We start from the raw sequence: 27,989 nt of genomic DNA on the forward strand, positions 1-27,989 counted from the left end.
CGAGAGTAGAAATAGAAATCCTTTTAAAAGTAAACACAATGACGAGTGATTTATTTACAATATTCTTTCGCATTAGAGACAAAGAATAGTGGAGACAACCAAATCAATGACCGAAAATGTTCCAGTGACAAAACACTCTTACGCTACGACGCGTGACATAAACGGTTTCATTCTTTGCGCTGTTTTTTTTTTCTTCAAATATTTTTTCGAGCAAATTTTTTCTTCTTCATCTTCTTGTTGACTAATTGTCACACACATAAATGTGTATGATTTGTTTTGCACTTTGGAAATGAAGATGTTTTTGGGATAATTACTCAGATTTCAGGTTCAAACAGTGAAAAAAATTCAATAAAATCTTCTCTTTTTTTGTTGTTTATTTATAAATAGCCGTTGTTAATGTTTTCAATTACTTGTTTCGGCATCTACTTTTTTCGTCCAATCTTCTTACACACATACACAGTACAATGGATTCCGTTTGAAAAGAATTATTTCGGTTAGATTTAACATCTAAACGATGTGCAATTTCATTGAAACACTGCAACCGATTGTTTTGAATACTTTTTTTTTTCTTTTCAAAATAGAAAAAAATTAACACATCACCAATTTTCGATGAAAAACTGCTACACCATGTCATGCCTTTGTTTGAACATTAATTCTTAAGCCTATTTTCTTTTCATCCATTAAATTGTATCCAAATTACAGCAGAGATTTGTGAATGCTATTTAGGTAACAAATTGCTGAGACTTATTCTATTCATTTCGAAACGAGAACGTGTGTAGTTTTTTTCCTTTCTTTTTTTTCAGAGAAAAAAGAAGAAGTCGATTGTTGACAAAAATATTCAAAAAGTGTTTTCTCCAAATAAATGTGTCTGTCCGATGTCACGCATATCGCATATGTGTTATTGCTCCATTTATTCGGCTAAGTGATTATTCTTACATATCATTATGATGGCTAAGTCCACCGATCCGTTGTTTGTAGATTTCATTGTATTGTATTGTCGTTACTTTGTTTGTGTATGTGATGAAAAATGCGTCGGCCATAATTTGGGGCTGAATATTTGTCATTTTCTCACACACAATAGAGATTAAAAAGCCATGGCGCATAATGTCACATAACCGAGACACACATACAATTTGTTGGCTACAAACAATATTCGTCTTTAGCATTTTATCTTCATTCAATTTATGTCTTATTTAAGAATCGGCACAAGAATAAGAATATGCGCCCTGAATGAAAAAAAAAATGCTCTGGCAAATGATCGTCACATACTAAAATTGAATGGAACGTATCAATTATCATTATCCATATCTTGTGCCTAAAATCAGGCAGCCAAAGTATGAAGAAAAACAAGAATGTGTATCGTGATAGAATTGAGCCTTAAACACGCTTTCGGGGGATGTATATAAAATAGAAAAATTCCGGAAATAAAAATAATGCGCGGCGTTCACCCAATGCTCTGATCCATGAACGTGACAACTAAAATGTTTATTTTGAAAAATCTCGCTCGAATTATTATTATTAGAATCTTATTATGGTGTTCTTTATGGAGTTGTCTTTTATCATTATTAAATATGTTGTGGTTGGCTAGAAAGAGAGAGAGAGAGAGAGAGAGAGAGAGAGAACAAGCTGAGTGGAGTAGAGCAGAGCATTGTGTGACTTAACGATGAAACGATAGATACATTGCCCTACGATACGAAAATGGAGTAGCATTGCTACAAATTACGTTATCATTTTCCATCTATTTGGGCTTGTTGTTGTTACGTTCTGTTGCGCGCCACTTTGCCTGCTTTTTATTCGGTGTGTATTCAATCGTGGATTTCAGCATTTCAATGGATGCTGAAACTGTAATTGATGCGCCATTACTGGATATTTATGTCTTCGTCTTTCTTGTATCATTTTAGTGTTCAATCCATTGTTTGGGCCCATTTTGGAGCTTCACTTCATTCTATCTATCTAGAGGCTTCCATTTTCAATCCGTATTTCGACGAAACGAGAAGAAAAGAGAACGAGAGCACATTGCGAGCAGAGACGTACGAAGTACAGTTTTATCTATACGACAGCCACAACAAAGGGCATTAGGTGCGCTATCGGCGTGCACACCAAACTGACTCGTGTATATATGGATGAAAATAATACCGATATTATTATTCATCTAATAACTTACATCTCTGATACGGTATTATTATCGAACGAGGAAACTCAATTCACAATGGAAAATAGACAAGAACAACTCATTTCGAACGGCATGCATACCCGGATTTGTTGGCCAATTTGCTGTTGCCACAATTCGATTTATCCTTAAGTCAAATAAAGAGGAACAAAAGACAAAAGTCGTATATTCTTTTTGACAAATTTTTCGTATCACATCGAATCTTATTCACAGTCATAATCCATTTCATCGACAACTTGGTTCGACTGCTGATAATAGAACAATAAGCACTACATGCTGAATTTGAAAAGTCAGAAGTTCAAACCATGGAATACATTCACTGGATTTTGTGCATGCTACAAAGCTAGTTGTATAAAATAAGTACAATGGATTTATAGCACCGAAAATTCAAATGATGTTCAGATAGATCACGTTTAATACACAATGGCTTTTGAGTCTGGGCACATGAATCCAGTTCACCGAACATTCGAAATAAAAGCAGAGATAAGGAAGTGACAAGTTTATTTGCTCTGTTTAGAATTTTACCATTGAAATTCGATGCTTCTGGGTATGGTTTATGTGCAACAGCATGGTTCTTCATATCTTCGCCCATTCGGCTTGCTTTTCTATGCCACGAATCACATAGAGCATTTAGTGCATTTACTGTCTCGCATTTAGTGCACATTTTTCAAGTGTACTGTTGACTCACTGCGCCTCCAAGAGGGACTCTGCCCTCTCTCTTACTTTCTCATTTTACACGAAGAGCAGCTTACCAAAGGAAATATCATTTTCGATTCTCATATCGATTGTTGTCGTTACATTTGATATATGCGAGTCGATAATGTGTTTCCGGTTCCACTCCTATTAAACAATAATTATCATTTCGGTATCGAAAGAAAGGTTTTCGGTGTGTTTAGCAAATGATTAGAAGTTGTCGTCTTGCTTCATTTGGTTATGGTGTGGTGCGCATAACCGTAGGTTGAAAAATCATTAAACCGATACATTCACAAGTCAAAGTAACCGTTCGAAATGTATTTACGCGATCGTTTCCAATCGAATCCAAGGAAGTGCATTGCACTCGGCCTAACCAAATAAACGTTACTTCTAGGGTATTGGCGAAGTCAATTGGCTGCATAAAACATAATAATAACAATCGACATTCTCTCTCTTTTTTGCCAGAGTTGACAAAATGTGCAATACGCTCGTCGTGTAAATCGTACATGGCAACGAAATATGGTAAATTCCCCCGTAATTATGTTGTTCGATATGACACGAAAGGAGAAAAAAAAAATTGTCAAGTTTTGGTTGACTGATTGTTGAAATTTCTACGGTCGAATCATCCGAGCGGAGCAACAGAGACAAAAACGCTTGAATATGCAATGTACGTTTCAACGTTTTACGTGCCTGCATCGGCACACATAATATGGCATCGACTGTGGGGAGACAATCAAAATATGCAAACGGATGATATAAAAATGCAATGAAAGAACAAAAATACAAACAACGTGCAACTGCACACACACCGAAAATATAAAACCAACTCTCGGGTCGTCATTTTTCTGTTTGCAAACGAACAATCAGAATGACGGAGAGAGAGAGAGAGAGAGAGCTGAATGTGTTGGCCATGTGTTGTGTATGTGGCGTATGAAGTGATCGACGCACAACTCGAAACTATGTTTTGGTTCGCCGACCACGAGAACTCGTCTGCCGTAATTCCGATATGCGAGTTAACGTTATGATGCATACAAAATGTATACGAAATTCTATCAACCTGGCCACACTACTAGCCTTGCCGTTTAACGTGCTTCTCTTCTTTGGTGTGTCGGAAAGCATGGACGATGAACGAAACTGAAACAGGGCCATTTAATTTAGTCCATAAACCACTGGTTCGGTTCTGTGAGCGATGAAACAAGATCGAGATAGCGCACCACGCATACATTTACCAATCGGACACACCAACAACCTCACCGATTCACCAATTATTCGTTCCTCTTTTTGGGCCGCAATTTCGTCTTTCGTAGTTTACCATTAAAATGCATACACATGGATTGTGTATATACGTATAATCGTTTCGTTTGTTTTGCTCGTTGCGTCGGTATGATCGTTGTCGGCAAAGTGTTGGTCGTATAACGTATACTCGCCCAGCATGTGTGCTTGTATGTGCCCAACTATTCTCTTCAGATTAAAATACAGAAGTAGCACCCAACCAAAAAAAAATCTCATACAAATATTTGTGTTTAAATTATACGTATTTATTTATAGAAAAAAAAAGAGAGCATGGAATATGTGTACGTATAAAACAAAAACTAAAACATCTGAAAATATATATCATTTTGTATGCTTTGGAAAAGATCCATATGAAAAATGCCACGATTAAATCCATTCTCTTGAATTACTGACCAATACACGTACATGTACGTACCGTAGCAATATTATGCACGAACGATGGCATTGTAAATAGACAGTGGGCTGCATGGCTTTTTCGTTTTACACTTTGGTTCAGTTTTTTCCATGCGCGATAGAATTTATTACATTTTGGTTTTTGCTACTTCACTTACTCGCCCATTTACAATTCAAAAATGATCTTTCTCCATCTCCCTTCTAAAACTGAATGCGATAATGGTTTTTTTTCCCGTTCGCAAATAAAACTAAAACTGCTCGAAACATGCATTTGCTACATGATAAATATAGATGTTAGCGTTTTGAGTTGACGCAGTAAAAAGGTGGATTAATGCGTAGATTTTAGGCCCAACAACAACAAAAAAAACATATATCGGATTTGCTGAATTTACAGAAATCATTATCTATATCAGTGTGGTAGTTTCCGTTTTCAACCGATTCCCCTGTCATGATAATAAAGTATTCCCAGAACAAAAGCGGATTATTCCCGTCTCGACACATACACACACATGCACACAAGGCATACTGGGACGCATTTGGGCAAGTTCGGACCAAGCATTGGGCCATTTACAACAGGTTTACTGTTCGGTATATCATTAGTAGTGTCGCCTACGATAATCGCTTTCGTGTAATCATAGAATGCAGTTTGGTTGTCGCCGCGGGTATGAGTAATTTGTTCCTAATAGCATTTTAATGTAGAACTTGAAACACCCATCACATTTCAAATCGCTCGACAATTTCGAACAATTTACATTGTTCTCTCGTATAAACACTTGAATTTATTTGATGTCGACTCCACTATTCACACGCACATCGCACACACTTCACTTCGTTTGTGAGCGCTTTTTAGTGGCTAAAAATGTATTTTGTGTGTGTGTGTGTTGATTTAGTCGTTATTTCGTGTTGTTATTGCTCATTTTGCCTTCACATATCCGCCGCATTTTTATTTTGGCGATAATTCTTCATCGTTTTGCACCCAAAGCAATAAACTACTTGCTCAAAATCAAATTTATTGAATTTCGTTTTTTTTCGCTCCGTTTGTCGTGCGTGTGTTCGAAATCAACGGGCACGCACTTGTTGTTCTAGAATTAATAAGAAAAAACGGAGCACGGTTTCGTTTCGCTATTGTTTGAAAGTGTGAAAAGTAATAAATTTCATTTCGACGACTGTGTTTTTTTCTAGACTTGAATCCGTTGGATTTAATCAACAAGAACAAAAAAGAAATACCGCTTGGTTCACATGTGAAAAACGGTTTGATGATGATGTTTCGGTTTTTCTTTGCCATGTCTTCTGTTTCCACGCGTGTTTTTCATTCCGGCACACAGGAAAGGAATGGCGTAATGCGTGGTTGACACAAGGGAAACATGGTGAAAAATTGCCTGCTGCAATGAAATTCGTTACCTTTTCCGCTTGCGTATGTAAGTGATTTCAGACACCCAAATAAATCGAAAACACAGCTCTCTCGCGTGCCAACAAATATCCCGAGTACGATTTATGCGAGTCATTGTGTGAACAAAGTAATGAATAATTTTTTCTCGTTTCTCTTGCTTTTGTTTACATATTACGAAGAACAAACGAAATAGGAAAAAAGGGCAACGAGAAAAAGTGCCGAATGTACGACGACGACGACGACGACGACAAAGAAATGCAGAGAATTTGTTGAAACGAAAACAATTGAGCGCGGCGTTGTCAGAATAGGTGCGTCATGTCATCATCTAGAATGTATTAAATATTTTCAATAGAATCAATAGTAGAAGCATCACTGACAACATTTACAAATTTGGGCGATCGAAGAGAAGATCGATTTTTCATTTTCTCATTCAGTTTTTTTTGTTTGTTTGTTCGTTCGTTTCATAATCGTGCTCAAATCGATTGATTAAGCGTGTTCGCACACCTATCTTCTTTTTCAATACACTCAAAATTGTACAAAATAGATAGATCATTGACTATAGACAAAAGACCGCGAACCCATCAACATGCACGAAGAATAGACGATGATGAAGAAGAAGGAGGTGAAAAAAAAACAAACTTTCGACAAATCAAACTGAAATTCATTTGAGCATCATCAAATAGAAAAGCAATAAATGTTATGATTGAAAGAAGAAGAAAAAAAATGACACGATGTAACAAAAACAATCAATAAACAAGGCAAGGAAGAGAAGAAAAAATATATCAATTTTGTGTGCTTTATTCGAATCTTAATCGAATAACATCGATTCAAGATGATTATTCGGTTTTATTTTTCGGTGATTGAATTCGAAAATGGTTTTTGGTCGGGGCGTATGCCAAAACTAATAAAAAAAATATCTCATTGTTTTTTTTCTCTCTCTCTCTTTTTCGTTTGCTATTTCGTTTAAAGCACATTCTTCACTCTCGAGTCATTATGACTACGTGCTTTATGAGTCTGCGGTGGCGTGTACGTACGGAGCAATCGTTCCAAACCGACAGAATCAAATGGCAGAAAATCCCATTGAACAAGGAAATTGATATATTTTCTTGGTCATTTTGATTGCGTTCCCATTTATTTGTCTATACTCGCTTTTTGTCTCTATCAAATTCGTGCCCCACGATTGATTTTATTATTGATTTTTTTTTAATTTCAATTTCATTTTCATCAGTCATTAAATAGAAAAAAAAAACCAAACAAACATATTTCAAATTCTATTGTTTTATGGAATTATCAAGCGGAACAAACGTAAAATGTAAACAATTCCACAAAGAGCACGCACACACAGTCACATAAGACATGTCATTTTCATGGATTGGAAAGAATGCAATAAACGTGTTACAGTTCATAAAATTATTATTATCATTGTCGGTCCTTGTTTTGTGCATCAAACGGTAACAATGATGCGCAACATTTTCGTCACAAAACAATTCAAACCTTCGTAAGCACAACATAAAATCAGCATTGTAAAGTTCTTGGGGGCGCCATCACAAACATCATGTACACACTGGAAAATTTATACAAGACACAAAAATCAAACAATCAATTGTAAGTGTTTTCAGGCTATTTATGGGATGCGAGTAGGCCGAGGAGTCAATATCATTTTAGCTTTGCTATTCGCTGATGGGTTGGATGTGGTGTTTTGTGTGTTCAGAGATGGTGGATCCAAATTTTCTTGTGCTTTTAAAAGGAAATCATCGATTTCCTCCATGAAATCGTGCAGTGAATTGAGATTTTCATGAGGGGAAATGAAAAGTGGTCTCCGTCGACGACGACGGCGGGCAAAATCGGATTCGCTTCTTGTCGAAAGTCTTTAAAGTTAATGGACCTTTTCATCATCATCATCATCGTCAGCCAACACCGTCAGCCAACTAACCGAAGAAACATCGTTGGACGAAATGAACGATTGTTTTTGTATGGCTTTGAAAATGAGACCGTCAAGTCTTTTGCATGTAAATTTTTCAATTGGCTTGCCATTCAGATGACTGCCACGGATAATAATTTGCCAATTTTAGCGTCAAAAAAGGCATATTCAATTTTCTTAACATTCACTTAATTTTATGTAATTTCTCTCCTGCTTTTTTGCTGCACATCAGCACACATTGGTTCAGGTTCCCTGTTGTTGTTTTTTTTGTTCGGTTTTTGCGTAATTTCCGCTACACGGCTAGTCGATTGCTTTCGATTTCGTTTCAATCAAGATTCGCTTCTATTCTTATGTTTAATCTTGTCTTTGTTTCATTCGGTTGTTGAAACTGATGCGCTCGGTTTTTCACCATTTTCATTGCAGATTTAACTGACGCCAATCGTTTCTCTTCTCGCTTTTTCAATTTCGCAAAATCGGATTTTCATTTTGACGATAGTTTTTACTTTTCAAGTACGAATGCTATTCGATCGGTGGTGGTGATGACGAAACTGTGACAAGTCATTTCTGTTATGCACACAATGCGGCGCATAACACCGAAAACGCCTGACTGAACGCAAATGACTTGCCGAAAGAAAAAAAAAATGAAAAATGGCCGGACAGCCATTGCGAAGCGATATAAAGTGGTTTGACTCACTTAAGACACACAACACGAAATGACGAAAGCCACTCATTGCTCGTACAACCGAATTTATTTTATTAACAGTGAAAAGACCCACAGCATCCGACACGAAGTGTCTGTTTCTGATCGAATCATTTAGACCATTTAATTGCTGCGGTCGATTTTCTATTATGCACACTCTTTTTTCCCCATCTCGTTGGTACGTTTATATGTTCAGTATTCGAATTGCTCTGTTTCTAGTTCGCCATTCAACGAAATCATACACGGTTAATATAGTTGCGAGCGTGTCTGCGGTCGCCTTTTGTCTTTGACCAACGATGGATTCGTTATTGTTACCAGCAATCGAGCAAGTCCACATTAAAAGCAAGGCACACTTTTGCCAATGATTGCTTTTTTATTGAACCAATTCTTGCGGTAAACGATTTCAATTTATCAAAGACGTATGATGTAAACATGGAATTTTCAATAATAAACCACAAAATAGTCGAAGGCACGTAAGAAATGAATTACTACCGCTACTACTGCTGCTGTCGTTGCCACAATTGTATGCACGGCATTGGAATCTATTCGATCGATTTTCTGTTTTCTTTTGTTTCTTCTCATATGCAATGCTCGAGGCAATTTCGCTTCGCAATTTCAGCTGCAAATCAATAAACCGAAAAACGACCAGTATATTTTGCCCTGGTAGCGCCATGCTTAATGGGTCAAATGCAATCTTGCATCGCCATAAGACATGTTCGCTTCGATTGCGAGATTATGGCATTCCTCATAGTAGACGCGTTTTACATTGTGTATTTCAATGTTTTCGGTGCAGTTCTATTTGAACCACGTTCCAAGCGCACACATGATTGTCGGTTTGGATTGCTGTGACTGTTCTTAAAAACGAAAGCGAAAATCTCATTTGAATGATTCTTTCGTCGGTTTTCGGGTGTCTACGTTATTTTCGGCTGTGCTGAGCTCTGGATGTGTAACAGCATGCAACCGCTATTACGTGCCAATTTTCTCTGTTCATTCGGAATTAACGTTGGTTTTTTTTTCTTTGTTTCTCTAGCCATTAACTCAAACTCATTCACCGTTAAATGGACACTTTGTCCGTCTGCGCGATTTAAAATACATTTTCGATTATACAGCATATATATATATTTTAAGTTGGAGGTAAAAGTGAAATAGCGCGCAAATCGAATTAAGCGTCAGTGAGGTATGTGCGCCCTGCCTGTAACGTCGATTTTCAATTTCGTTATGTGCTCGAGTTTCTAGTACACGTGATGAAATCACGTTTAATTAAAACAATCGCTACTTTATTTTTTTTTTCGCTTTATTTTGAACAATTTATCGATCTCAGAAACGATCTCCTATCATCTTGAACGCGTATTCCAAGGTAATTTGAAAGAAATGAGATTGTTTTTTTAACAGCTTCGATAGATATTTTCGAACATTATAAATTGAAACGAACCGAATGGTAACATGCAATGAAGGCGGTCGAACGTTCAATTTAATGTTCGAGGTAATAATCATGATTAAGCAGCAACTATTTGCGATACTTTCACATTTTGCCACTATACAGACACACACACACACGGCTGTATTGGATGCGGGAGTTGTAAATGAAAAATTGACTCGATGGCTTTTCGTACGTTGCTACGGTCAATTTTCATTGCAATGCCCAAGTCAATGCAGTTCTGAACAATTCAATTTACAATCTCCAGCCACGTTACTTCAGCACGTCGTTGTGATATTATCATTCGTGCTGTGAGTAAATTTTGCAAAAGAACACAAAAATTTGAATCGATTTTCTGCGAGACATTTATTCGGTTGCATTGCACACCACAGAAAAATATGTTTTATTCGGCAAGTTTGTTTGTTTGTTTAAAAAAAATTCTATGTTCAACTTTTGGCAGCAAAATTTAATTTCAGTTGCGCAACATCATAGCATCTGGCAGTATGTTTACTTTATTCATGTCGCTCATTCCATGCAAAATGATCGTCGAGCCATAGAAATAAAGTTTTTTTTTCTCCTATCTCATCAGAAAAGTTTCAGCCGAATGACACATTACCATTTGGATTGCCGAAACAATGGCGGAAGCAAAGAAATGAGAATGGCACAACGACAATGCCGTCAACGAGTGAAAAAAAAACCAAGTGTGACAAAATAAAGCTGTAAAATGAACAATGTGGAACGAATGTCAAATGATGAAAACTCATCAATCCGCCGAACACAGATATACAGCTTCGTCATAAAAATGACCGAAAAGCACACTTTGATCCCGGCCATAACAAAATCAACTCTTTCGGTTTCAATTTTATCGGTCTGTCTATCTGTCTGTTTGTTACTTTACGAGTTTTACGTACTCGCTTGTTTCTATTTTTTTCTTCTTCTGTGCAGAACATAAACAAAACAGCTTGAGTTTTCGTCTCGGTTATGCTTCGGCGAAAGCAATCAGATGAAAGTTTGTTTATCGTAAGTTTTGAACAATTTGCACATTTGCACACAGTTCTTTTTTTTCCATTCCGTCTTCTTCTCATTTTGCTCATAGACTTAATGCATTGCACGACACTTGTATGGCCAGAGAGGATGGTGAAGAGAGAGAGAGAGAAAGAGTGGTTGCACATTGCGCACATAGTGTTACATAATGAGGTCAAGAAAATATCCAAGAACATTTGTGGAAAATAGAAAATCCAAGTGAAAAGTTTAAGTGCAAGTTGTAAAAACTTAAGCTCTTTATAATAATGACGGTCTATTTTGGAATGGAAGTGAGAAGGAAAATGGTGTGCATGTGCACGAGTGTAAGCACACTGGACTGAAAATGAACCGAATAAAGTGAATCGACTGGGAGAGAGAGATAGAGAAAATTGAGAAAATCAAAACTACTGAAAATTTTCATCTCTTCAAAATTAATGTAACTTTGATGTTGGATTGTCTGTTTGTGCTGCCTTTTTTCTGTATGGCATAATGAAGTGCATCGATCACGACCGTAATAAATGTTGCGCATTCAATGGTGAAACAATTTTTTTCTCAACTTATTCCTACACTATACAGCACACAACTTAATATAAACTGTCATCATCAACTGTGTGAAAGTGCAGAAGAAGAGCCGAGGAATAGAAGAAAAATACAGAAGCAGAACCATCACCGTGGAATCACTTGGTGCCACACTTTTTCATCTTCATCCTTGACGGAACATCTTTTTTAGCACATCATAAAAATGCACCCAACTCCTCCACTTCGAGAACAGCTGGAAAAATCAAGCGAATGCTCTTTTTTGGTGGTACGAGTCATTCGCATTCGCCTCTTTTTTTTGCTTCAGTCATACTCGAAACCACACTCATTTTCGCCATATTTTTCTTGTTCATCAAGACAGGAGCCAATATGGTTTCGCCTCGTTGATTGAAGTTATCATCATCAAATTTATTTCCAGGAAATGTACTTAAAGTTTTGTTGTTTATAAATTTTATCGTATCATAATTCTGTGCTTCGTTTCGTTGTTCCTTTATGTTTTGACGCAACTTGTTTCATATGTTATTTTTGCTGCTTTGGTCAGACAACTGGCTCCTTACTTGATACGATTTTGCTGTGCAACAAAATGAAGTTCTGAGCTCTATCTCTCTTTCTCCGTTCGCTTCGTTTCGAAGAACACGAGAAGAAAGTTTTAGCGATTTTGTTGGAAAAGTTTTTCTTTTCTCAATGATGTTCGGCAAGTGGAAATAAAGCAGGATTTGTGCAAAATACATACAGAACCACCTAAACACAAAACCGATGGCTGTGGTATTGGCTATGGCTGTGGCTGTGGCTGTAGCGTCATTATTTTGCCGAGAATGTGAGGACAAAGACTAGTGCAAACGATAATGCGACACATGGTTGTGTTGTTGCCGATCCCGTAATACTAAACAGCCGTTTCGATAATGTAATAAATCTTTTAACTAGACCAAACATCGTCAGACAGCAGCTGACGTGCACACAACGGATCGACTCATCAAACTGAACGCATAAAACCATGCGCTTAATGCGAAAAATACTACCATCAATTCTTTTGTCTTTATAATGTCTCAAATATTTACAGTTTCCTCCCATTACTGCTGCTATTGGTGTTGTCGATGTTGTTGTTGATGTTACTTTGTTTGCAAATCATTAGTCAAAGTTATAAATAAAATTATTTTGCAGTAAAACCAACACTTACAATGATAAATACAATAAATACACGGAGGAAGTGCGAAGCGGAAACGAGCGACACACTTTGAAATGATTGAATAGTGATTGCATCGAAGTTGATTCTTTTTTTTTACTTAACAAACTTGGGCAGCGAGAGAGAAGAATGTGCTGAGCAAAAGTTTTAAGCAACCGAACACCGAACAATATTATGAAAAGAAAGTGCCATCAAAGTGAACGGTTTTCGATAAATCTCCAATGAATTTACTAAGCACTCTCTCGTTTTTTTGGCCACCATTTAATAAATGGCATTTACTTTGGATTTGGTTCGGTTTATTTTGGTGTTATCAAGTTGCTTAAGCTATGTGTATGCATCGGCCGGATTGATTGATTTGGCGTAATTTTATTAAGAGCATTTCGGTGCTTTGCGGCTGAGCGTTGGGTGTTCAATAAGCACCAATGACAATTGCAAATTCATGCCTGACACTTTTTATTTATTATGAATGCGACAAAGTTCTTGTGTGGCCTTGCATCCAAAGTGGCGATGACGCCCGTAATTCAGACCCCGTTTCGAGACATGTCTCAAGTATTCGGGCACGTTTTTGCAGTTTGGCCAGAAGACAAAAGGTTCCAAAAATATATCCACTTTGAAAGGAAATCGGTGTTTTTTTTTGTTGTCTGAATGTTTCGATGCGAACATCAAAACCCGGCGCTCATGCTAACCGACAAAAATCTAATTTTGCGGGGCACGCGTGTGTTCGGATTACGGTGTTGTTGGCATTGACGATGACGACGACAACGACAATATTATCGCTATTGTCTATGGTGCGCGTCTTTCATCGACCCATTCGTTGCAGGTATTCCGCCGGGTGATTTATTGCATTATTACTGAACAACACAATGGATATGTACAGACATGGGGATCGCATACGTGAGAGGTGATATGTGGTGACAATGTGCGTGTACATTCACGGTAAAATGTTCATTTATGTGGATCACACACATTAAATCCTTCTTGTTAGTTCAACTGTACCCAATTTCCTATGTTCTGCACAGACAAAACAAATCAGACAACTCGACCTTAGTCGCGTGCGCTCTCGCTCGTTTGAATCTCTTTATCAGATGATGAGTTGTGCGATACAATCAACGAAATGAAGGTTTTCCACACAATCATCAATGTTTTGCCGATACAATCAGCCATAGATTCGATTTTTCGATAACAATAACGACTATCTGGAAAAAATTCCCCAGCTAATTGACTACTGAAAAATGATTTTGCCCATTGTTCGGACTTGTTATGTGTAACAATCTATTGGTTAATGTGAATGTGGTAATTGAATTCAAATCGCGTCTAATTATCATTATTATTTCGACACACTCCAATGAAACGCCGTAATGTGCGTCAGACTGCAACTACCGAAATAAACAAGCTGTTTTGTTTATGATTGTGTATCGGCTATAAGTTACCAAATTTTATGGGTTTGAGTTTTCATTGCATGCGGAGAAAGAGCAAAAAAAAGATCAAGTAGCTGATTGATTTGTGAGTATTTACGAGTAAATAATTAGAAATCAATAACACAAACAATAACAAAATTCCATATAGCTATTCGTTATCATAGTAACGGATACAATTATGAACACACACACAAACACCGACAGAAAAAAAATATCTTAGTCTATTTTCATAAATATTCTTTGTTTGATCGTTAATGAAAATTCAATTGGGTGAAGCGAACATGAAAAATTTATGAACGAAATGAAGGTTGTTGAAGAGAGTGGCGCGCCCATTGTTCATAAAATTTATGATGGTTGCACGAGGTTTCAAATAACAATATACGAACGGTGTTTGCACAAGGGTATCCTGGAAAAACCAATTTCCAATCGAGCTCACGAAGTGAAAGCGAAATATTATTGACCACAAGTGGATAAAACAAATGAATTAATAAGAGCAAACGAAAAACTGTTATTCACTGGCCAATTTATGTAACTGATCTGAAGGCGAAAAAAAATACGATTTTGTGCAACAATTTCTTCGTTGTCTGCTACTGTTTCCCCAGTACATAACTTTTCATAATGTTCGATGGTGTTGAAGAAACTCTCAAGCACGATCTGACATAAAATTGAATAAATATTTGGATATTTTTTGGGATACCCATTGTTTTGCGCAAAGAAATTTCCAATTTTTTTTTTCTTCTTTCGTTCAGTCCAATTCTCTTGTACTTCCGCCCGCTAAAAAGAAAGCCGTAAGTTCGGTCGAGCGTGATCACTTGACCCGCACACACTGTGCCACAGCCAAATGCACGCGTTCAACATAAAACTTGAGCAAATATAATAATTTATCGAGTTGTTTGTTTGCGTGTTTGTTTGAGTTAGCATGTACCATCACTGCATGGCCAGTACGTGCCCTAATAAAACCCCGCCCGTCCTATATCCGTATGGCTTGTAATCCGAAAATATGTATCGGATTTGCGTCTTTACCGATGATAAAATTATCACAAAATCTAAACAACATTACAACCAGAAAAAAAAGGGAAATGCCAACTTACCCGTTAGAAATGATGCAAACATCCATAAATAAATAAATCCTTCAAGGTAAAACATGTTCATGGTGATGGTTTTGTACATGTTTCTGACACGAACACGTCGCTTCAGCGGCTGACGCGCAACAAGCTCTCAATTGGAATACGAAATTTTCTGATGCTTCGCCACTGGCTGTGCGACGCTTTGTATGGTGATATAAAATCACCTCGGTGCGATGCAATTAGTTCGTTTTCAACGTTTATGCTTATTTCGTTTTAATGTTCTGAATTTTAGTGTTGTTTCGATGTTGTCAATGTATGTGTGTCCCTCTTTCGTGAGCGACCGACGACGGTACTATAAAATTTTCGTTTCTTTTTAAATATTTATCGCGGCCCGTCAGACAAGTAAAAGCAACTAAACTGTCCTCTTTATTTCATTCGGTCAATTTTTACGTTTGTTCACGTTGTAATGGAAATCGTTTGGAAATGTTTTTTCTCTCGTTGTATTCACCATGCATTCCACCGATTTCAACTTATTATACGTTTGAAAAAGGGGGGAAACAATGAATCGTCGTCATCGATGTCGCACTCACGAGAACAGATACAAGAATAGAAAGAAAAAATAACCGTGCACCACTGTCGGTCCTGAATCAGGTTTATATCCCTTATCACTGTCACTTTTAAAACGTTTTCAACGCGTGAATTGTTGTTGTTTCGGCCGATTATTTTTTTTCGTTTTACAAAATACCTAATTTTTTTTTCCTATTCTTCACCGGCCAATCAGTCAAAAGGAAAGAAATGAATTTTTTATGTTTGAATAAATAGGAATTTAACGGTAAATGTCTTTCGTGTCAATCTCCAAAACGAAACAAAAAGCACATACAATTTTGTCAAGGGAATAACGAATATGCGGCCAAATGTAGTTTTCACCAAAAAGTTTTCGTTCGAAGACACCCGATTTTCATTCGACTTTGAAAAATTGCAGATAAAGAAAATTAGACACAATTCACTTAACTAAATAAATGTTTTCATATTTTCTAAATGCGATTCGGTCTATCGGTATGTGTGAGTGTGTGTTTTTTGGGGTTGTGTTGATTCAAATTTCGTTGGCAAAACACAACAGCAGCACAAAAACAAAACAAACTTACAAAAACAAAGTAAACGATTTATTTATTAGAATTAAATGCCATGAAAAACTGTAAAAGTTGAATACTTCTCTTTCGTCGCACATAAACTAAACCTAACCGCAATATATATTCACTTCAGTCATTTTGACAAACTGGCAATATTCATTTTTCATGTTATTTTTTTTATGCTCAAGTCCGTTGTTGTTATTTCGGTTTGGTAGCTTTTGGCTCTTTTCCTCCGCTCGTAAATTCGTTCAATTTTTCTGCCTCGATATTTGTATTCAAATTTCGTTGCTTGTTTAATACTTTTAACGGTTGTTTTTATCCCCCTCTATGGTTGGGTGGTGGTCGTTGGGTGACTCTAGTAGTTCACGTGCATGTCGTTCTCTGCGGAAAAAAATGACAAACAGAAGAAAAAAAAGAAACATTTTATTAATTTTATTCATTCTTTAAAGGTTTTACCCTCATTCATGCCATTTGTTTGTTTTGGCATTCATTTTTTTTGCTACTAAATGGAAAATTCGATTAATGGCGCTGAAAAGAATTTGATTATGAGCGAGGTTTTGCCATTCATCGTTTATGGAAATACAATTTCACTTTATTTTGTATTTGGATTTGAATTTGAAACTCAAAAAAAAAACAATTTTGTGATTTTGTTTTTATTTCGTCGTTCGTTACAAAGGAAAAAAAACTGATATATCTGTCAAAGTGCAACCCACATTTTTGTTAAATAAAATTGGAAAATGGCATGATTTTGACCGTTGTTATTTGTTTAGGTTTGGATTTAATTCTTTCGATCAAAACTCAAACAGAAAAAAGGTCTTTTCCATAGACAAAGAAAATGACGTCGATTTAGTTGTTGTTTCTCCCGTCCAACCGAAGATGAGCAAATATTTTCCGGCTGGCTGAAGCGGACATCAAATTTTTGATAGGAAAATTCATACAGGTATGCTTTTAAGCCGAACGTCCTTTTCACATCAGATTATCGTGGGCGAGAATCTAATGCATGCCAGTATCTTCAACCATTTTGGCATTGTGTGCATTGCCAAATGGGAAGATAGCACAAAGAAAAGTTCAAACTACATCGAATGACATAAGTCTAATACAGCGAATGCTGTAAGCACTTATCATCAATTAAGTTCTTCGAATAAATCGTAGAACAAGGCATTCAAGTATATGTATTGCTTTAATACTAGTTAATTAATTATCGTTAATTTGTGCACGTGTGTGTGTGCGTGGGTTTGCTTTCTACGGCTGTGTGAGGCTTTACTTGATTTGTACACAAATTGAATTTGTCATATGGAATTACATCCAGTCTTAATTACGTGAATTGAAAAAGGAAGAATCAATCCGGCATGCTATTGTTTATGTCATGCAATCGGAATGAGTATTCAGAGAGATGTCAACGACACATATCACTTGTTACAGACGCCATAACCTTCATTAAAACTCTCAAAGCAACGAGACACTTTCATCAAAACTCAATTGAATCGCACACAAAGCGAATAAAAATTGCGTGCAATTGAAAAGAATGTGCGAAGAACGTAGCAACGTAAGAAAGGTTCACTTGTATTTATCTGTGCTCGTCGGATGAAGAGAGGGAAAAAAGCGAAGTGAATAGAAAGTACATTATATAATTAAATAAAATCCTACATGAAAAACTATTCCTATCTCGCCTGCTTCAAGTCTTGAATGGAACATGACATCGGATGTCAGAAATCATCATCGAAATAAACTGCCAGAGTAATCTGTTCTGTATGCTTGCATTATTATGTTGTTACCGAGTCAAAACCAACGAAAGCTTATTATGACAGAACGAACACATGTGAAAGGTTTAAAAGGATCCATCAACTGATTACCAGTCTACCACATACAAATACGTGATGCACGAATACATTCCGAATAAGCTGCAGGCATTTCGACTTACAGGACGAACAGAAGAAAAAAAACAACCAATAACAACACCATAGGAAACATATCAAAGCACCTATACTGACTACAAGCATTTCCACTACACTTAACATATTCCGTTTTTGGTTTTTCTTCATGATGACTTTTAATAGAGTTTCCAATTAGATTTTCATTTGGATTTGCAAAAATGTACGATATGAATGCGAACGCAATCATCAGTTCAACAGAACTTTCATCATAAAGAATTGTTTCATCTTTGGTTTCAAAATTCGTGTTGATTAGTGCGTTTTTGTTCGGAAATAGTTGGTACAGTGCGCTTCATATGTTAATGGGATCTGGTGTTGAAATAATCTCTTTCTGACACAGAAATAATTTGCCATTCGACGGACTAGGTTCGTCGTATGTTTTGTGAATCACTTGCAACACCTCTTTACTCAACTCAAAACCTTAGTCCGAACCACATTTTCCATAACTAGAGATTAGCTCCTTTAGATAAAAGTGCTCTGTATCACCGCTACAGTTCATAACTAGTTAGTGTTTATATGACAAGAATGTGGATTACACATTCGTAGAATCCACTCGGAAAATGGTTTTGCATTGGCAGAATTGGAATGATGTCGAAGAATTTTTTTTATTATATTTAATGGTTTAAAATTAATTCATCGCCCAAAGTCATTTACCGTCCTCAAAGCGCAGCCACAACACTTCTTATCTCTCCAGCCGTATCTCATTAACACGGAAAATCATAGAATTTATTTTCGGTCGAGGTGAAATTGTCTCTCGAGACTAATTTTGATTGCATGTCGTCCAGTTGGTTGTCTCACAGACAGAAGAGGTAGTTATGTCAAAACTCGGTTGGGTTTTCCCTTTAAACTTTAATTACTTTAATAACTGCACAAACTATGCGAACCGCAGGAATTGTCAGAAGCCGGTTATTGTTGTTGGCGTGTAAATAGTTCTCTCTCGTAGAGTCAAAACTTTCATTCCCCATTATTTCTATATCCAAACCGCATGTTCAAAATGCTGAGCGACACACAGAAATGAACAGATAAAAAGATGGAAAACCACCGAAAATTTTCCCAACTACATTCGCACATACATACAGCATGGTGTTGAGCCATGCATTGAGGGATAAGAAGTGAACTAAGTTTTGAACTCGATTCCTGTGTGCTTGTGTCTTAGCAACAAAGGCAGAAAAGCAAAAGGCTTTAATTACTATCTGCCAACCGAAGTGAGTGAGATCATATTTGCTTGTGCCTACCGTTTACGCACACTTGAGCTCATTGCTGTCATTTTTCCAGCCATGTTGGCTCTGGCACGAGTACAAAGCGAATTGAATTAGCATGAAATGTCGCCTCCGTATGCACAGCAAGTGACATGAACCTGGCGGAAAACGCAACAGAATTATATACATCATAACACGCATACGTTAAGAAAATGGAACGAAAACAAAAACAAAAATTATTTTATGGCACAATAAATGTATTCGCAGGCAAAGAATAATGCAGCAGATTTAATACTATGGAAAAAATAGGCATACTCATTTGTTCATTTGCCCATTTGAACACCTATCAAAGCGATTCGGAAAACGTGGGGAGATTGAAGCCATAAACGAATCGTGAGCTTGCGGAAATAGTTTCCCTCTTGTCCCATTGAAAAAGAGAGGGAGAGAAAGGCAGAAAGAGATGGAAAACTTTTTTGCAAAACGTGAAAATGTTCGCATCGAAAATCGAAAGAAAATTTATTCAATTTATTCTCGCTTCCTTTCACTTTGTCATTTGCTCTCGTACTTTTTTCTTCGTCATCTCTTTCTCCAGTTTGATTGTTTTTCCACTTTGTTTCTGTTTGCAGGCCATCCGTTTTTGGCAGTCACTCAAAAACAAACGAACAAACTTTGATCAAAAGGAATAGCGTAAAAGTGGATGGGGTGAGAAAAGTAAGAGAGAGAACTGTTGAAATGAAAATCAATTTTCCCATGTACACCAACCCAGAACAGAGAAAATACATTTTCAATTTCGGTCGACGAACATTACATCCCATTCGTCACATTTTTGTGGGAAAATCGAAAACATCATCCTCAAACTCATACACATAGTCGACAGAAGCGGAGGAAAAAAATCGAATTAAATACGAAACAAAAGCAATCGGCACCAAACAATCACGTACACAATCAAAACGGTCGACCACGTTAAAACCCCATAAATTTATTTATAGTCGTCTGTTTTTGATTTCCTTTCATATTATTTACTTATGTTAAAAAAAATACGTATACATTTTTATGCAGCCTGATGTTTTCTTCTGCCGAGCTTGTTCCCAATCTATAATTTTTGTTATGCCATTGTCGACGAGGGTTTATGGATGCGAGAGTGGCATGCTGTGTGTGTGGGAGAGAGAGAGAGAGAGAGAGAGAGAGAAAATGAGTGCCGTCAATACGAATTCTCGAGTTCAATGATTTTACCAAAAGCAGTCTGAGCCGCTTCTGGAAATAACCGCAAATAAAGTCAATGTGGCAGAAATTATGAGCGCATAAATGATGAAAAGTCCAAATTGAAGAACAAATATCTATAAAAAAAAATTATACTCAAACGTATATAAGAGCTGTCGTTTCAAGTTTGTTTATTAATTTTCTCGTTTGAGGCTATATTTTCCCATAATGTCGGATATTTTTCGGCACATTTGTGTCGGCGTTTCACGAAATTTTCCAGTGAATTCGAATGGTTGAGGATGAGAATTATTAGAATCACAGCGCATTTTTCACTCAATTTTAAAGCCCAGTGCGTACGATGACAGCACACTTCCCTTTGGAAGCTCGAACGTTTTTCATGTTTGTACCTCTTTATGTCTATCGGAAGTTCATAGTGACAATTTAATGTCGTTTGAGAGTGGCGCTCGTTGCATTACAAACAAAATGTTTGGTCGCAAAAATGTGACATTAACGACCATTTTTGGTGGGCGAATGAATGCACGAAAAAAAGCCACACAAAATTTAATCATTTTATTTATTCTGCGACGTTATTTACGATTTAAGGAGACGAATATTGGTCTGGGAATCATCATCCAAATGATGAGAATCTATTGGGAAATTTAATCACGTGCACACGCCTAGCGACAACATTCTCTCAACGGTAAACCGAATTCCACTTGCCGCTCAACTAGATAATACGATTTAGTTTGCTTTCAGCAACAACACATTACATTATTGCTCACACTGTGTGCCACTTCCCTCGACAAACAGATAAATGGAGAATCTAAACCGATGCGTAGGTAACCAGTCTCCATTGCCCAACAAATTTATTCACGCGTTCGTATTGGTGTTATCATTCCCGAAAAGTCATGGAGCCAAAATGGAATACGCGCGGCGGCAAAAGCGAAATCCTGAAATATGTTCACATCGTGGGGTGGAATGTTCAAGTGATTTATGCTACGTTATTTTTTCTTCTTTTCTTTCTATGTCCTATTTTTCTATGTTTGTCATAAATTTTGCTTCTTTTCTCACATCGTTCGCTCCATAATAATAAATAAAAATTAAAATCTAACGAATAGCGATAAGCTGATCCACAAAGTTGAAACAACCTCACGTCTTTCTTTCTACACTTCTTTTGTGTTAACATATTTCAATGAAAATTGAATGGAATGGACTTTGATTGAAAGCGTGGAGCTAAATATAAAAATGCGATTGACATGGAAACTCTTGATGTTTTAAAATATTGCGAAAAAATTATCACAAATGTTGTATAGGTCACTGATTTTTCGTTTAAAGGTCCTTTTAACATCGTCACTGGAGCCATCATCCCATAACCAAAGTTACGTCAGATGCACACTCACTGCGGACGATTTAATTGAAATTATGCTAACTAAGTTTTGGAATGGGGAAGAACAAGAAATAGAAAGAACACCGCCGACTGCTATCACTTCCAACTTTAGACGACGCGAAAAAAAGAGCAACATAGAAGAATAGAGCACTTTGACTGGAGAGAGAGAGAGAATGGAAAAAAAGGTGACCAATAATTAAAACAAGCGGAGGAGGGGCGAATCGAGAGCTGAATTTTTATAAAGGCGTGGCGCGGTCGCTCATTTTAAACATAAATATATTTTGATTGTGCGATGGATTAAATTCAGCGTTGAAAACACGCGTATATAAAGCGACACATTCCGCCAATTTGTTTTTAATTTGCTTTTTGTGTTAGGGAAGAAAAAAAGAAGAAGAACAAGACGACAACAGAAAAAAAGAGGCGCTTGATAAAGGAACCGAATTTCCATTGAAATTTATGCAAATCAAGAGACCAACTCATTGATTGTGTGCCAAAAATTCCAGACCCAAATTCTATGTTTTATTTATGCCGCAATAATGGAACATATTACAATTTGATGACTCCGAATTCGGTATTTTAACATGATGTTTTGTACTTTTTGACAAGGTCGTCGCCCAATATTTTGTTACCTGTTCTATCGAAATAAACTTTCGCAATTGAAAAAAAAAACAAATTTTGATGCCATTCTCTCCTAAGCACCGCCAATTGAATATGCATGTTGAGCAAAATCAATTCAGTCACAACGTGGAATTACTGACGAAAAGTACTGTTGTTCGTGCTCGATTCGATCAGAGTACTTCGTTATGATTTTTTATTATATCGGTGTGTAGCGCAACGGACAGAAAAAACCGTACCGTAGGTGGTAAGTTGAATGCTAAAAAAATGGGCATATTTGGTCTCAAGTGACGTTTCAAATACAAAAATAATAGAATTCGTCAAATGGTTTTTTCATATTTCAAAAATTCCTATCTCAACTTTTGGCCGTGCAACCGTCAAAATTCCGAATTTATTAAAAAGTTCCACCGTTCAGACAGTGTTCACATCGTTAACTGTGTGAAATCAAGAAATGAGATCGCTTTTGGAGAATTTCAAGCGCAAGTGAGGAATACCAATGCCGATTTTTGCCGTATGCTTCTGAATCTATTCTTTCGATTCACTGATTTGATTTAATTGTTTTCCTCGCTCTTCACATGGCAACGTCAACGGTGTGTGCGCTGTTTTGTTTTGCTCTTCTTTTTGGCAATAGATTTACAATTTTACAAACGAAGCCCGGCAAGTCCGTTACCTCTTCTCTGATGTGCGACTCTTTGTAATTCTCTGTTCGTCGTATACTTTCTTTTCTTCTGAATTGAAAATGCTTTTTTCTCTCGTCGAATCGGTAATTTCGTTCACATCGTCGTTGTTTCCGTCGCTTTGATGAATTTTAAGCAACGAACTGTGCTCATTCGCAATTGCATTAAATAAGTACATTAATTAGGCTAAAAATGGTGCCGTTGTGTCAAATAGACATTAGTATACATGCCACACGATGACAACAACCGAGCGTAACAACTGTGACTGACTGAAGAGAAATAGTCCGAGCATAAAACGGCTGCTTTGATTTGAATTGAGGCAAATACACAGAATAGACAAAGAAAAACCAACGACGATGAAGAAGAATAAAGAAACGCATTGCCAGAAAATGACTCACTTTTGCCGTGGATTGACGTGCGCACCACGTATCATCTTCATTTCAACACATATTCGATCAGCGTAACGAAGAATAATAAAGAAACAATGAGCAAACTGAAGAAAAAAAGAGAAAACGATGTGCGCAGCAAAAATGCAAATGACAATTGCTTTCGAGAGTCTGCGAAGTCAAGCGACCACAAAAATCTCGGCCGTCGCCGCCACCGCCACGCGTTCAAAATCACAATAAAATATATGGTTCGAAATCACACACACACATACACCAAAATAAATAAATGTAGCTCCCAAATTACGGGCAATACTGTCAATCGACAAGTGTGTCAATTCGACGAACGAAATGAATGAAAAGAAAGAAAACTCACATCACACCAACCGAAAAACAAAAGCAGCACACCAACTGCGACTGAACATTACGGCTAACTATTTCTATTTTAAGTGTGATCTTTTTCGGTGTGTAATGTTTGATTTCGTTCCCAAATTGTTCGCTACGATTTTCGCCCATTAATTTAACGAGTTTTCATCGTATGCAATCTCAAAATTAGATCGAAAAAGTGTTTTTGAGACACACAGACCAACGAACGAACGGAAAACAGAGAGGGAGAAAAAAAAGGAATCAATAACATTTTCATCAGCATGCTGAGCGCAGACTGAAAGACGTCTGACCACAAAACGAAATGCACACCAAATCAAGTGAAAATAAAAAAAAGAAGCAAAGCAGTTTTTTTTTCTTGATGGTTTTTTTTCTATTTCTCTCGTAAAAATAATAATAGAGAGAAATTGCGCCCAGCGAATGTTCAGTGAAATCGATAACGGAATGCCGCTGCCGTTGATGCTTCTTTTGTTTTTGACGGCTGGGTTTTTGTTTTATGTCTGTCGATTCGATGTGCACCAAAATCATGTTGGACTTCTTTTTCTTTTGTGTGTGTGTGTGTGTGTGTGTGTGTGTCGGTGCTCACAATGTGTGGCTGTGGACGTATATTTATTGGGTTATTTGATTTTCTTCAATTAGTTATGTTGTTTTATTTTATTTCTCATTTCTCATTCGCCAGAGAATCAATAGCAAGCCAATTCAATACACTCGAAATCGAACCCAATCGAATTGGAATTAGTTTTTTTTCTGTTCGTCTTCGTTACGGAGAGCATTCGAAACCATCCGGTGTAGAATCGAAATAAAAATAGTCTATTCTTTTGAAATGCTGTTTTGTCCAATGGTCATCACGTTGCATCTGAATTGCGAGTGCGGTATTGTAATGCAAAACTAACCATTGTTCGATTGGCTTTATGCTCTTCCATGCTGATGAAACTCTATTTATCTGAACTGAATACATTTTTTTCTCCACATTTCAACTCTCATTTTCGCCGAGTGCATAGGAAACGATCTAACAAATGAAGTATCCTTCGATTCTATTGCGTTGAATTGGAATACGATCCGGTCATGCATTCCAAAAGTCAAAACGAAAAACTGCAAACCAAACAAAATAAACCGTTTGGAAAATCTGCAACTCGGAGAAATTTAATTGAAAAATTCCCGATTGTATCTAATTGCATCGCATTCGATGTAATGGTTGTTTATTTAGAATAAACAGGTAGTAAGCATATAAGTAAATAATAGAAAGAATGCGATTGAAATCTTTGATTTTGGATTCTCTTTCAAAATTGTCTATGTGAAAACAAAGTGCCACTACAAACTGCTGAATATTTTTCTCGTAAATTGAACAAAGTCGAGAGACAACTGGAGACAAAGTTGTCGGCTTAGCTTCGAATTACGCACTCAGATATTGTTTGCACCGTGATAACAAATGTGATCATATTACAAAACATATACATAGTTCGTTCATTTTCTTATCATAATAAATCCAACGTGCAATCAGCTTTAGTATATGCAATGGGGGCCTGTCTACCTGACTGCCTGCTACCGTCACTCTGCTGACTTATGCCAGTATGACTGGCTCACACTGACACTTAAACCAACATAAGCAATGAAAAAACGTTTATCTACGTATTTTTAGTCTGAATTTGCTTCGACATGTTTTACTCTGGCAACTTTCTCGTTGTACATTTTTGCGAGATGAATACTGACAGCGTAACACAATGTAAACAAAAAGGCCTGCGGTAGATAGAAAAAGTATGGAGAAACCTGATGCACACATTGTCTCTCCCATTGATGCTTTTTCATACATGATGCACAGAGGTTTAATGTCAGTTGGAAAAATGAAATGTGATGTGTTAGAGGGGATTATTCACTTAGTTTTCAGCAAAATGTGTGTCTGTTGCCATTTTTCTCCCCTTTTATCCCTTTCATTTAGTTGCTAAACAATTTGATCTATGAAATGCTACAAAGGATTAAATTACGTAAATGAAGTGTTTACATTTCACTGTTTGTCCTTTTTTTGGACTGATTGTGTGGCAATAAACATTTCGTTCCAAGGAGATGATAAATTGCCGTTGATTTTCATCTAGATGTGATTTTTCCTGTGATTTTCCATCGAGATGAAATGGAGAAATTCCAAGCGACTGTCTCAAAACAGATTTTGTATCACTATTACAAATAAATAAATGGACTCTCTACCGTCTCTGTGCAGCTCGAAATCTAATTTGAAAACGGATATGTCCAATGATTGGTCAAACAATCTAATGTGCAAAAGTACGACCCGCTTCTTTTCATGTAGTTCATAGACATTGTCGTTCTCTTTTTTTCATCATAGTTGCTGTTGCCAATGATCCCTTGGAAGGGAACTGTTATTTACTATTTTGAATAAGATGTAAGATCTTGTAACAAGCTTCGGGAAATGAGCTTACACATCCAAACAAATTTCGAAACGAAAAAAAAGAAACAACTTGTAGAACTCAACAACGAGGCAATGAGCGAGATGGATATATGAAAAAAAAAATTTGTTTAAAGTTTCGTACATTGAGACATTGCCAAAAGCAAAGTAAAAGACAGATAGACACATTGAATAAGGATAAAAACATCTTCTTGCAAGAAGATATCGTAAAAAAAGAGAGAAAGAGATAGAGAGAGAGAGAGAGAGAGAGAGACAAAAAAATTGTTAAATAAACTAGAACTGTGCAACGGGAGAACAAATGTATTCTCCAAGAAACGGAAATAAAAAAGCGCAGAAGAAATTAACAAGAAATAGAGAGAGAGCATACTTAAATAATGCTATGGAACGGTTACGATGTCGTCAACTCCCCCACCGCATGTGTTTTATAGTGTACACAGAGAAAATCGACACTTTTACCAACAGAAAGATGAACAAGAAAAAAAAATGTCAAAAACAGAGAATGAAAAGCGATTTTCTTCTCAAAGTAAATGAATGAAAATCTAACGTATGTACTAAGTTATTTGTCGAGAAGAAAATACATCGTTTTTTTCTTCTTCTTCGTATTTTGCAAGCTCGAGGCAATAACGGTTACATTCCTAGAATGGAAAACGCTTATGTGAAACAATCAAGCGCTGCGGATATTTACTTTTTTCTCTCGTAACAGTTGTTGCTATGCTCACGCTCAGCGTTTAATAATAATTTTATATTTAATCTCATATTTTTAGCACTACATGAAATGTAGAGCTACTAATCTGCTTTTTTTCTAGATACTTCTTGAGTGTTGAAACAAATTATGGTGAATTTGAATTTTATGCTCATATTTTTTATTTAATTTAAAACAGTGGCAGTAACGACAAATAGGTGCATAATGTCTCAAAGCGCCAATCAATTTTTTTTTATCAAATGTTGTTTAAAAATTACATTAATTTTTCGTATAATATTTTCTGAGTCTTGAACAGAATTAAAGTGATTTTAGATTCTATGCTCATAGTATTTATTTAATTTAAATCAAGGGCAGTATATTTCAAAAAAGAAATTAAACCAAGATCTTGTAATTCATTTTGCAAATAAATATATTACTTCAAAGTTACTTTAATGAAATACATTTCATGTAGTGCGCCAAAAAATAGTTTGTTGTGAAACAACAAAATAGATTAAGTAACTAAAAACTCAAGAACGGAGAGCGGAGCGAAGCGAAGCTCTGCAGTCTTGTTTTCTTCTTCTCCCGTTGTCGATAAAAGTGAGAGAACTCTGAGCGAAAACCATTACATTTTCTTTTCTTAACATTGATACTGAGAAGAGAGAGAAAAAACCAGCGAAAACAAAAGTAGAAGAAAATTCCTTGAAAAATTAATAAATGCGATCGAATAGTGAATAATAAATCCATTTTCTACGTTGGGATTGTGTGGAACTCCTCGAGCAA

At 36.6% G+C, this 27,989-nt stretch overlaps 1 protein-coding gene across 3 annotated transcripts in view; it reads right to left on the bottom strand.

The window, feature by feature from the left end:
* Positions 1-27,989, bottom strand: part of LOC129580553 (hemicentin-2) — a 140,172-nt gene that overhangs the window by 109,800 nt on the left and 2,383 nt on the right. For all 3 annotated transcript variants that reach the window (XM_055471078.1, XM_055471080.1, XM_055471081.1), the window contains exon 2: positions 15,230-16,716. In XM_055471078.1, the coding sequence (XP_055327053.1) occupies positions 15,230-15,308 (79 nt within the window). In that variant the 5' untranslated portion in view covers positions 15,309-16,716. The remainder of the gene's footprint in view (positions 1-15,229; positions 16,717-27,989) is intronic.

This window comes from Sitodiplosis mosellana, unplaced genomic scaffold (assembly GCF_009176505.1).
Source record: "Sitodiplosis mosellana isolate CC-2019 unplaced genomic scaffold, AAFC_SMos_1.0 Smas_scaffold_1, whole genome shotgun sequence".
In the NCBI taxonomy this organism is placed as follows: Eukaryota; Metazoa; Arthropoda; class Insecta; order Diptera; family Cecidomyiidae; genus Sitodiplosis; species Sitodiplosis mosellana.